This window comes from Balaenoptera ricei, chromosome 17 (assembly GCF_028023285.1).
Source record: "Balaenoptera ricei isolate mBalRic1 chromosome 17, mBalRic1.hap2, whole genome shotgun sequence".
NCBI classification, from domain to species: domain Eukaryota; kingdom Metazoa; phylum Chordata; class Mammalia; order Artiodactyla; family Balaenopteridae; genus Balaenoptera; species Balaenoptera ricei.
In genome coordinates this window covers 649,171-660,862 of record NC_082655.1, presented here as the reverse complement: position 1 = coordinate 660,862, position 11,692 = coordinate 649,171, and the positions used below count along the sequence as shown (strand labels likewise).

Genomic DNA, 11,692 nt, shown 5'->3' with positions numbered 1-11,692 from the left:
ATATCAGTCGACTTTAAAAATTTGTGTTGCATGTTGGGATTTCTTTCCTCTATTCACTTAATTTTGTATATATGATTTTGTCCTCTGTTTCTTTTTTTTTAAAAATATTTATTTATTTATTAATAAAATTAGTTGCGGCACATGGGATCTTCATTGTGGCATGTGGGATCTTTAGCTGTGGCATGCGGGATCTAGTTCCCTCACCAGGGATTGAACCTGGGCCCCCTGCATTGGGAGCACAGAGTCTTAACCACTGGACCACCAGGGAAATCCCTGTCCTCTGTTTCTTAAAGAGGGCCCTGAGACTGCTCTCCTTCAGACGATGTTTGCAAAGTTGTGGCGTCTGGGAACCTAGGTTTCAGAAGGGTTCCTACCATTCCCCGATAAGAGTGGCTCACTGAACCTAAACTCTTTGTACAAACAAATATGGTTTATGCTAAACTCCTGCTTTCCTCCCAGGACTCTGGGTACATACCAGGCAGGGGTGCCTACATGACCGTGACCAGCCCCCTATGAAAGCCATAGGCCCTGAGTCTCCAGTGAGCTTCCCTGGTGGCCAGCATTTCACACACATTGTTGCAACTTGTTCCTGGGGGGATGGAGTGTGTCCTGAGCGGTTTCTCAGGGAGAGGGCTCTGGAAGCTGGGGCCTGGTTTCCTCTTACTTTGCCCCACCCGTCTTTTCCCTTTGCTGATTTTGATTAACATCCTTTCCCTTGGATCTTGGTCATGAGTACAACTGTATGTGCCGAATTCTATGAGTCCTAGTAAATCACTGAATCCAGGGCTGGTCTTGGGGATCCTCAACACAGCTCCCAAATGTGTATAAGCTTTAGGCCCCCAAACGTGAATCCACCCATGTGTGTACCCTGTGGCTAGAACACAAGGGCCAGAGAACCAAGCGGTTCTCATTCCTGAACAGCCCATCCCCTAAACCAGAGATGCTGCCAGGTTGGAGATCTTAGTTCCTGGGGTGGGGGGACACTTCCACAAGGGGACACAGTAAGGTTTGCACTGATCTGGAAGGAAAAGCCGCCCCCCAGTCACTCTGGGCTCCTTAGGCCCAGAACCAACATTATCCTAATTATCCTGAGCTGCTAGGGCCAACCATGCAATGAGGGCGGGGCACCCGGGGGGCTTCCACCTGCGTCAATGGACTACAGCAATCTTGACCTAGTAAGAACTGGGACAGTAAGAGCCCACACTGCTGAGGGAAGAAGGCCTGCTCAGTCCAGCTGAAGAGTCAAGGGTGAGGGGATGGGGGATGGCTAGTGGCAGAGAATGACGGCCATCATTCACGGCCTTCGACCAGGCACAGTGGCAGGGCCTCATGCCCCAGTATTCTAGGAGACCACCACCTTGGAGGGGACGCTCTGCCTAGGACTTAGGCCCAAGCCCACCACAGTACGTCCATTCCACCTGCTCTTCTCATGGCTTGACGCTGAACTGCTCCTATGGCGGGGGTGGGCATGTCCCCTCCCCTTGAGCCTGGCAGACCTTTGTGACTGCCTTGACCCAGAATTTGGCGAGAGTGCCACTACGTGACTTCTGAGGCTAGGTCTTAGAACACCATGCAGGACTTCCCTGGTGGCACAGTGGTTAAGAATCCACCTGCCGGGCTTCCCTGGTGGCGCAGTGGTTGAGAATCTGCCTGCCGATGCAGGGGACACGGGTTCGTGCCCCGGTCCGGGAGGATCCCACATGCCGCGGAGCGGCTAGGCCCGTGAGCCACAACTACTGAGCCTGCGCGTCTGGAGCCTGTGCTCCGCAACGGGAGAGGCCACGACAGTGAGAGGCCCGCGCACTGCGATGAAGAGTGGCCCCCGCTCGCCGCAACTGGAGAAAGCCCTTGCACAGAAACTAAGACCCAACACATCCAAAAAAATAAAAAAATAAAAATAAAAATAAATTTTTTAAAAAATAAAAAAATAAATTAAAAAAAAGAATCCACCTGCCAATGCACGGGACACAGATTCAATCCCTGGTCCAGGAAGATCCCACATGCCGCGGAGCAACAGCTACTGAGCCTGTGCTCTAGAGCCCATGTGCCACAACGACTGAGCCCACGCGCCTAGAGCCCATGCTCCTTAGCAAGAGAAGCCACCGCAGTGAGAAGCCCGCACACCACAAAAAAGAGTAGCCACAACTAGAGAACGCTAGCACGCAGCAACAAAGACCCAACGCAGCCAAATAAATAAATAAACAAATAGACAAAGGCTATAAAACAGACACAGAGTTTATTAGAAGCACAGCACATGTGGGAGAGTGCACAGAGAAGCAGTTTATTTAAGAGAGAAGCAAAGCAAAGTTACACATCCAGGGAAGAAGATGTGTGGGTGTCCTCCCTAATGAGGAGCGCACCAAAGAGGCAGTTAAATCATTTCTATAGGGGCGGTTTTTCCGGGTCTTTCTTTCCTCTGGCCAACCATCTTGCTTCATTTCCCACAACTGATTGGACCAGGGCCCTCCCCAACATATGCGTGCATCTTTTAGCCAAGATGGATTCCAGCATGAGGGTCTCTGGGAGATTGACAGCACCTATTATGGGATAGTGCCCCCTCCCTTTCTGACCCCTGAAGAGCCTTTCTGTGCATGGGCAGTTGGGGAGGTCTCCTGGACCTCAAGAATGATAGATGTGGTCATCTTGTCTCTTTACTCCAGCAGAGCTCAACTCCTCTCTGCTCCTGCCATTAACTTTTTCCTTGAAAATGTCAGGGGAAGACAAACTCCAATTTACTCAGCTTGACAAATTCCAGCTGCTCAGCCCAGGGGCCCATCTACCTCCTACCTCAATAATATATTTATTTTTTGTTATTTGAAGGCACTAAGGCCATGCATCAAGAGACAGACAGACACACAATCCCATACAATTCCCTTCTGGAAAGGGTGAGGATCTCTTCACTCTCAAATGGAAAAAGGAGGCCCATTTTATTGCATGTGGGAGCTGGATGTAATGGGGGAGCATGAGAGGACCTGAAAGACACTACGTGCAGGCGGTGCTGGGACACAGGCCTGTGCCCTTTCCTAGGCCCCTGTGAATGTCACCTCCTCTTGGTGAGTGTTGTAACCCTGCTGGTTCATCCTTCCACGTTCAAATCTGAAGAATGCAATCTGGCTTCCTAAGCACTGCAGAGGGGCTGAATAATGCAGCTGGTGGGAGTGGGGAGCAGTGGCGAGGGGGATGAACTCCCTGATGGTAACCTTGACCACCGAGAAACAGAGGTACCTGGAAACAGGAGGCAGCTAGGGAGAAAAGCATCTCATTTCTCCCTTCTGTAGACCCCTCAACAGTTCCAGGGGACTTGACCGACACAAGATGTTGGAATACATCAGGCAAAGAAATGCAAGAGTGATTACAGCATGTCAATAACACTCTGCAGGTTGGCAAGGATTATGTAAAAACTGTAACACTTTTTCTTGGTGGGAAAGGAGGGAAAATGTAACCCACACTTACAGCCTTCACCCAGTTAGTCCCTACCCTGGGGTTCCATCTCCCAAGCCCCTGGACACACACCCACTGCCCACAGTGGGGCAGTAGATGGGTAAATTCTGGTACATCCACCCCATGAGTATCAAGCAAAAAATTAATAGAGTTCCACAGGATTATCTGGACAGATTTCACTACATATTTTTTAGTGAGAAACAGAAAAGTGTGTATGAAATACCATTAAAAAAAATAACCAGAGTTCCAACAGCCCCTATATATCTGTACAACTGCACATTTGTTGTGACTTGTATGTAATTATGTGAGTGTGGAGAAAAACATAAAACCAGTATTTAAGCTACGGCAGATGCTGGGGGGCGTGGGGTCGTACGGAGTGAAGGAAATTAAAACTGCTCTAAAAAATACAACCACGTGTATGTACAGTATAAACTATGTGGTGTTTTTTTTTTTAATGGACAATTGTTAAAACTAAACGGTAAAAAACAAGAGAACAGAGAATGTGTCTCAGCTTGGGAAAACGAATGCATTTACGAGCGCGGAAGAACAGAAGCCGTCAGACAAAACGATGCTATCATTCTAGCAGTCGCGGCTCTCACCCGCGAACCTCGAGGAAGACGCCTGGCGTCAAAGAGAAGCAGAGGCGCACCGGATGCGCGGAGTCCGAGCGGGGCTCGGCCGCAGATGGAGAGGGAGAGGCGGAGGCGCGGCAGGGCCGGCGGGTCGCGGGCGCAGTGGGAGGCCCAGGACCCTGGGTCCGGGAGAAGGCGCGCGCCGGCGGCGACCAGGGCGACGCAGGGCGGGTAGGCCCCGAAGGTCGTGGGAACCGCCCCCACGACAAACCCGGGGGGAAACGACATAGGGATTCCACGCCCAGCGGGTCTCCAACCCTGGCAGCCGCGGGACAGTCATCCCAAACGGCCGCAGCCCCACCTCCCCGCGGACCGGAAGTGCGGAAAGTGGCGCCGCCGGGAACCCTGGGAGAACCGTAGTTCTCCGGCACCGGAAATGGGAGGCGGCGCTCCGGAAACCGTAAGACCCCGGAGGTCGGAAGTGGGGCATCCGGACCGCCGGGAACTGTAGTTCTCCAGAGAGCGGAAACGGGGCTAGCGGCCGGGCGGCATGGCGGGGCTGGAGCTCCTTTCGGACCAGGGCTACCGGGTGGACGGGCGGCGCGCCGGGGAGCTGCGTAAGATCCAGGCGCGGATGGGTGTATTCGCGCAGGCCGACGGCTCGGCCTACATCGAGCAGGGCAACACCAAGGCGCTAGCGGTGGTCTACGGGCCTCACGAGGCGAGTGGGCGCGCGCGAGCCGGGCTTCCTCTGGGGCGGGCAGAGAAATCCGGCGGCGGCAACTGCGGGGTGCGCGGGGCCGCCAGGCTGAGCAGAGGCTCGGGAGGTGAGGCCGGCGCGCGCCTCCGTGTGGGGCCGCGGCCAGAGTCCTAACAGCGTGATGCACGATGGTCCCTGCCTTTCTCATCGGCCACTGTCCCCTGCACCCTCCACTCCTCTTTGCTATTCCTAAACCCGCCAGGTGCGCTCCCCCTCGCTCCCTCACCACTCAGCTCTACTCCGACGTCACCCTCCGGTGACACTTTCCCAGATCACCTTACTCACCTGTCAGATTCCCTCCCCTACATCCACACACTTCCCTGCTTTTCTGCACCCGCCTCCTCAGACATCAGTTTAACTTATTTCTCACCGTTTGTCTCCCCACTGGAACAAACTCCGTGAGGACAGGAACTGTAAATAAAGCCGCCTGGGTATATTGCCACCCCAGCGCTGGAGGCGTAAGGCCGAAGGGGAGGAAGAGTAAGCATGACACGCCTGCAGATCAGAAAGGCTGATGGTGGGGAGGATGGGGAGTATTTCCAAATGAGATTGAGGAATTTGTAGAACAGGGAAAAGATTTAGGATTTTGGTCTCATACGTGGTGGGAAGCCTTTAAAGGTAAGTAGTATATGTATTGCCTAGAGAAGGCAGAATCAGACTTGATATTTGTAAACAGACTCTGATACAAACAGAGAGTGGGTTGGGAGAAGATGAGTCAAGGATGGAAACAGGGAGGCCTGTTAGGAGAGAGATGAGATCCAGAGGTGATGGTAGCTTGGGTGGCCCTCCCCCAGGCTATGTTTTGGAGGTAAAGTAGTTGCTTGTTGAGACGCTGCAGATAGAGGGAGGGGAGGGAGGGAGGCCAAGGCTCAGGGCAAGAGCCAGAGGAAGGGGTGGGTAGTGTGAGCTGGGAGGAGTGGGCCTGGCTCACGTGTCCTCCCCCAACCCTCCCCCAGATCCGGGGCTCCCGGGCACGAGCCCTGCCTGACAGGGCCCTGGTGAACTGTCAGTACAGTTCTGCGACCTTCAGCACAGGCGAGCGCAAGCGGCGGCCACATGGGGACCGTAAATCCTGCGAGATGGGCCTGCAGCTGCGTCAAACCTTCGAGGCAGCCGTCCTTACGCAGCTGCATCCACGCTCCCAGATTGATATCTATGTGCAGGTGAACAGACAGCAGCCCTCAACCCAGGGAGGGGAGAGAGGAGGAGGGTGTGTGGGGGGTGGGGGTGGGGATGGGGTCAGCAGCCTAATGGACTGATGCCACTTGGGGGGGTCCCTGCAGGTGCTGCAGGCAGATGGTGGGACCTACGCGGCTTGCGTGAATGCAGCCACGCTGGCAGTGTTGGATGCAGGGATTCCCATGCGGGACTTTGTGTGTGCCTGCTCAGCTGGCTTTGTGGATGGAACAGCCCTGGCAGACCTCAGCCACGTGGAGGAAGCAGCTGGTGGCCCCCAGCTGGCCCTGGCCCTGCTACCGTCCTCAGGCCAGATTGCACTGCTTGAGATGGATGCCAGGCTGCACGAGGACCACCTGGAGCAGGTGCTAGAGGCTGCTGCCCACGCTGCCCGAGACGTACATACCCTACTGGACCGTGTGGTCCGGCAGCACGTCCAAGAGGCCTCTATCTTGCTGGGGGACTGAGCACATGGCCACCCAGAGCCAGAATAAAACCCACGCACACTCCACTGTACTTTGATCTCTCCCCGCAGCACTTGCATGCCCTCAGAGCCTGGCCTGGTGCTGGCTCCAGGGGTGACTAAGGATGCTCCCCCACACATGAACTGCGTACCCCTTGCAGCCTCAGGAGTCAAAGCCTGAAGAAGGAGGGGATGTCCCTGGGTGAGGAGAGCAGCTTGGGCCAGGAAGGGATCAAGGCAGCTGAGCAGTGAGACATGGCCTGGTGTAACGAGCCAAGCCCTGAGACCGTGGAGTCTGTCATTCTCACCCCGGCACATCCAGGGCCCTGAGCACAAGTGCTGAGGGAGAACTCAGCTGGCTGTGGTATCCCCCGTGGTGATGTAAGGGCCCATATCCCACATCCTCTGGATTATGGCTTAGACTGAATGCTCTCTTTCCCCCGAGGAATCCCCTGGGCCTGTCCTGCTACTTACCTTGGGCTCCAAAAGTACAACAGACACATGATCTAGCCTGGAGTCTTCTCAGCTCTGATCCTTTCTCAGTCAGACACAGACACTGCCTGCTGCCCCACCACTGCCCCTCCCTCTTCAGACTCCCCTTCTCCCACCTCCTGCCCTCAGACCTGCCCGAGCCCCTGCAGCCTACCCAGGGGCTGCTTCTCCTCCAATATCCCAGGCACCTCCTGGCCTGGACAGGGGTGCGCCCCACTTTCTACTTAACACACCCCAGCTCCTTTGACACCCCTTTGGCCAGTAGTATCACGCACCTTCCTCCCTGTGGTCATCTGACCCCAATGACCTCGGTTCTGGGCACACGCTGTGATTCCACTCGGCTGTTTTTGGTGACCGACACCCATAGGAAAGGGTCCGCCAATGCCTTGGTCTCTCAGCCCACGGAAGCCCCCTCACTTCCCACCACGGCATTCACACCTGTCACTGCCAGTGGCAGCACCTTCGGGAATCTTCCGGCGTCTATGCTCTGGTCGCCGCTTCCGGATTTCCTCCCACCTGCCCTACTCTGATTCCCCTTCGAGCCGAGCTTTCTCCAGCGGCCCGTCGTCTTCATTGCCCTCCGGCGTTGCACAGTGCCGGCGGCCTGCCTGGAGGACGCCCTCCGCAGGCGGGGAAACCCAGACCCGGGTCCCGCTCCCTCCACAGCGGCTCTGCTCTGGGCATGCGCGGCGGCGGTGCGGGGTGACTAGGGGGACGGCGCAGGCGCAGCGGCGTGAGGGCTGTCGGGACCGGAAGTGGGGGCCGGCGTGCAGCCCCGGGTCTGACAGGAGAGGCGTGCCTGGCCGGCGGCCGTACCTGACAGCGGGAGCGCGGTCCCGGAGCCGCCCGGCCCTGGGATGGGCCTCCTGTCGGACCCGGTGCGCCGGCGCGCGCTTGCCCGCCTCGTGCTGCGCCTCAACGCGCCGCTCTGGTGAGGGCGGGGCCCGGGGGGCGGGGAAGGGGGCCCCCCCTCCGGCAGCGCGTGCCGGTCTCCTCCGGCATCACTCGGGGCCTCAGGCCTGGGGCTCAGCTCTCCCGTCCGGCGTCCCAGGTACCGGGACTCTGGGTCCAGGTCCCAGAATCCGCCCGCAGACATGCCTCCTCCACCCCTAGTGCAGAGGTAGAGGCTGCGGGCCGGGGTGCCACGGCCCGCTAACGCTCTGGTGGTCCCTCCGTCCCTCTCCCCGCAGCGTGCTGAGCTACGTGGCGGGCATCGCCTGGTTCCTGGCGCTGGCTTTCCCGCCGCTGACCCAGCGCACTTACATGTCGGAGAACGCCATGGGCTCCACCATGGTGGAGGAGCAGTTTGCGGGCGGAGACCGTGCCCGAAGCTTTGCCCGGGACTTCGCTGCCCACCGCAGGAAGTCGGGGTGAGCGACAGAGCCGTGGGTATGGGGGAAGCAATGCCAGTCAAGGCCAGAGAGCTCCGCTCAGAAGCTCTTTTTGTGTTTCCAGGGCTCTGCCAGTAGCTTGGCTGGAGCGGACGATGCGGTCAGTGGGGCTGGAGGTCTACACACAGAGTTTCTCCCGGAAACTGCCCTTTCCAGATGAGACTCACGAGCGCTATGTACTGGGGGGTGGGGGGGTTAGGAGGGTGGGAGGGGGGTGTGCCTGCGACCAAAAAGCACTTTAAGGGGGTGGCCTTGGGGCCAGGAAGCTCATTGGGGGCGGGGGGTGTCTTGGGGCCAGGAAGCTCATTGGGGGCGGGGGGTGCCTTGGGGCCAGGAAGCTCATTGGGGGCGGGGGGTGTCTTGGGGCCAGAGAAGTCACTGGTGGGCGTTCTAGGGCTGAAAGCGAGGGGTTTCAGCCATCTAGAGTGGGGCCGTGCTGAGGCTTCCCCAATACCGCATGCAGATGGTGTCGGGCATCAACGTGTACGGCATCCTTCGGGCACCGCGCGCTGCCAGCACTGAGTCCCTGGTGCTCACCGTGCCCTGTGGCCCTGAGTCTACCAACAGCCAGGCTGTGGGGCTGATGCTGGCACTTGCTGCCCACTTCCGGGGTGAGGCTCAGGGGCTACTGCTGGCAAGGGAGGGTTTGGCCACCGCCTCAGGCTTTGCTGACCCTGCTTTTGGTCTTTAGGGCAGATTTACTGGGCCAAAGACATCATCTTCTTGGTGACAGAACACGACCTTCTGGGCTCTGAGGCTTGGCTTGAAGCCTACCACGACGTCAATGTCACTGGTGGGTGTTCTTGCCCTGCCCTGGCCCCCACAGGGCCACTGTCCTCACCAGCCCCGTATTGGCAGCTCATTCACCTGCTTCTACAGGTATGCAGTCATCCCCTCTGCAGGGCCGGGCTGGGGCCATCCAGGCAGCCGTGGCCCTGGAGCTGAGCAGTGATGTGGTCACTAGCCTCGACGTGGCTGTGGAGGGACTCAACGGACAGCTGCCCAACCTGGACCTGCTCAACCTCTTCCAGACCTTCTGCCAGAAAGGGGGGCTCCTGTGCACGCTGCAGGGCAAGGTAGGGCCACCTGCCTGGGGAGCACGGGGCCTGTGTGCAGGGTTTGTCTGACCTTGTCTCAACCTCTCTAAGCTGCAGGCCCAGGACTGGCCGTCAGTGGACGGGCCGCTGCAGGGTGTGCAAACGCTGCTGCTCATGGTTCTGCAGCAGGCCTCTGGCCACCCCCACGGCGCCCACGGCCTCTTCCTGCGCTACCGCGTGGAAGCCCTAACACTCCGTGGCATCAATAGCTTCCGCCAGTATAAGTATGACCTGGTGGCAGTAGGCAAGTAAGTGTCTTCTGGTCTCCCCTTTGCATACTCGGGGCGGGGTTGTGGGTGCCTGGGGGTGTCTGGCCAGCCGTGACCCCAGCCCACGCCCGGCAGGGCTCTGGAGGGCATGTTCCGCAAACTCAACCACCTCCTGGAGCGCCTGCACCAGTCCTTCTTCTTCTACCTGCTCCCTGCGCTCTCCCGCTTCGTCTCCATCGGCCTCTACATGCCTGCCGCCGGCTTTTTGCTCCTGGTCCTCGGTCTCAAGATATCCTCTGCTGCCCGCTGTCCGTTTGTGGCCAGCCTCAGGTCCCCCCCACTCTAGGCTGGGGAGAGCTCTCCAACCTCGGGGCGGGGGAGTGGGAGTGAGCCCTGGGTCCCCCACTGGGCAGAGCCCATCACACCCCTTGTCAGGGTCCTTGACTCAGCCACGCTCTGGAACTGTGGATGCAGCTGCATGAGGCTGGAGTGGGTCCTGAGCAGGCTGGGGGGACCTCTGGGTCCAGTCCTCCCCTCCCTGCAACACAGGTGATGGGCCCCCCCTCCTGCTGTTGGGGCCCCGGGTGGTGGTTACTGCTGCCGCTCAGTCTCAGCTGGTGGAGGGATGGTGAGGATCCCTGGGACGCCCCTGGCCCGGGATCTGTCTCCAAGTGCCCGTGTGCCCTGCAGCGCGTGGGGCTGGCCTCGCTCGTGGCTCCCTTGCTGATCGCCCAGGCTGTGGGCCTGGCCCTCTACGCCCTCCCAGTGCTGGGTCATCGCGTGGCTGCCCAGCACTTCCCCGTGGCCGAGGCGGAGGCCGCGGTGCTGACGCTGCTGGCCGTCTATGCAGCCGGCCTGGCCCTTCCACACGGCGCCCACGGGTGAGGAGCTGGGCGGGATGGGCACGGGCAGGGTGCACCCTGGACACGCAGGCGGCTGCCCCTGAGCCCCTTGCCTTGCAGGGTGGCGAGCACACAGGCCCCGGACAGGAGCTGGATGGCGCTGAAGCTGGTGGCCCTGATCTACCTGGCACTACAGCTGGCCTGCATCACCCTCACCAACTTCTCCCTGGGCTTTCTGCTGGCTGCCACCATGGTGCCCGGCGCTGCACTCACCAAGCCCTCCGGGCCCCGGTATGTTCTGGTCAGTCCCCACCACAGAGCCCGCCGTGGCGTGCCCACCCCGTCCAGGGCCTCTGCCCCTCGCCACAGACTCCCCCTCACGCGTCAGTCCTCCTCCTCCCCCACCTCAGAGGCCCCCTTGACCTTGCTTCTCCACCCAGGCCGCTGTGTGCTGCCCTGCTGGTGCTGACAAGCCCAGCAGCCACACTCCTGGGCGGCCTGTTCCTGTGGCAGCAGCTGCAGGAGGCACCGCTTTCCGCGGCCGAGGGCTGGCGGCTCTTCCTGGCCGCGCTGGCTCAGGGCGTGCTGGAACACCACACCTACGGTGCCCTGCTCTTCCCGCTGCTGGCGCTGGGCCTCTACCCCTGCTGGCTGCTCTTCTGGAATGTGCTCTTCTGGAAGTGATGAAGGCAGGTGGGAATCCCCCACACGTCCCACGTTCTTTCTTTCCTGGGAAATAAACAGTTCTGTTTAGCTGCCCTTCGGGCTCCTGGTCACATTGTCTGCTGTGTATGTGGGGCCCCGGGGCCTGTAGCAAGAGGCTCTGCCTGCAGGGTTAGACACCCTGCTCAGCCCCTTCTGGTCCACTTCCTGATGGCAGGAGGGAGGGCCGCAGCTGCATCAGCCTTGGGAAGAGGTCCTTGGATGGATGCTCGGGGTGTGGAAGTGGCACAGGCAGGCCTGGCCGCAGCCCCAGGTGCGCTCGCCCAGCCTCGGAGGTCTCTGCGCGTCGTGGTCCAGCGCTGTGCGAGAGGAGACGCAACAGGCAGGGCTGGGGGCCTGACAGGAGCTGAGACACCCAGAGACCACACAGCACGGTCTTCAGCGCTGGAGCTGAGAGGGCGAAGGAGCTGGAGCTGGCTCCCTCCAGAGGAGGAGAATGGCGCCCCAGCCAAGGCCAGAACCTTGTGTGGGCTTGGGATGGAGCAGGAGGAGCCCCCGGCCCGGCTTCCTGGGTGCCAAACCAGCC

The 11,692-nt window shown here is 59.2% G+C and overlaps 2 protein-coding genes across 2 annotated transcripts; both read left to right on the top strand.

Moving 5' to 3' along the window:
• Positions 1 to 4,514: 4,514 nt before the first annotated feature.
• EXOSC4 (exosome component 4) lies at positions 4,515 to 6,458 on the top strand. Its single transcript, XM_059901673.1, has 3 exons — positions 4,515 to 4,734; positions 5,730 to 5,936; positions 6,057 to 6,458. Exons 1-3 carry the CDS (start codon positions 4,564 to 4,566, stop codon positions 6,414 to 6,416), a joined length of 738 nt encoding a protein of 245 aa, XP_059757656.1. The 5' UTR covers positions 4,515 to 4,563; the 3' UTR covers positions 6,417 to 6,458.
• A 553-nt stretch (positions 6,459 to 7,011) lies between these two features.
• On the top strand, positions 7,012 to 11,202 carry GPAA1 (glycosylphosphatidylinositol anchor attachment 1). The gene is made up of 12 exons (XM_059901672.1): positions 7,012 to 7,835; positions 8,095 to 8,274; positions 8,360 to 8,471; positions 8,759 to 8,906; positions 8,987 to 9,088; positions 9,175 to 9,371; positions 9,444 to 9,640; positions 9,737 to 9,890; positions 10,055 to 10,150; positions 10,292 to 10,482; positions 10,564 to 10,734; positions 10,884 to 11,202. The coding sequence occupies exons 1-12, from the start codon at positions 7,762 to 7,764 to the stop codon at positions 11,125 to 11,127; spliced, it is 1,866 nt and encodes a 621-aa protein (XP_059757655.1). The 5' UTR covers positions 7,012 to 7,761; the 3' UTR covers positions 11,128 to 11,202.
• The last annotated feature ends 490 nt before the right edge of the window (positions 11,203 to 11,692 follow it).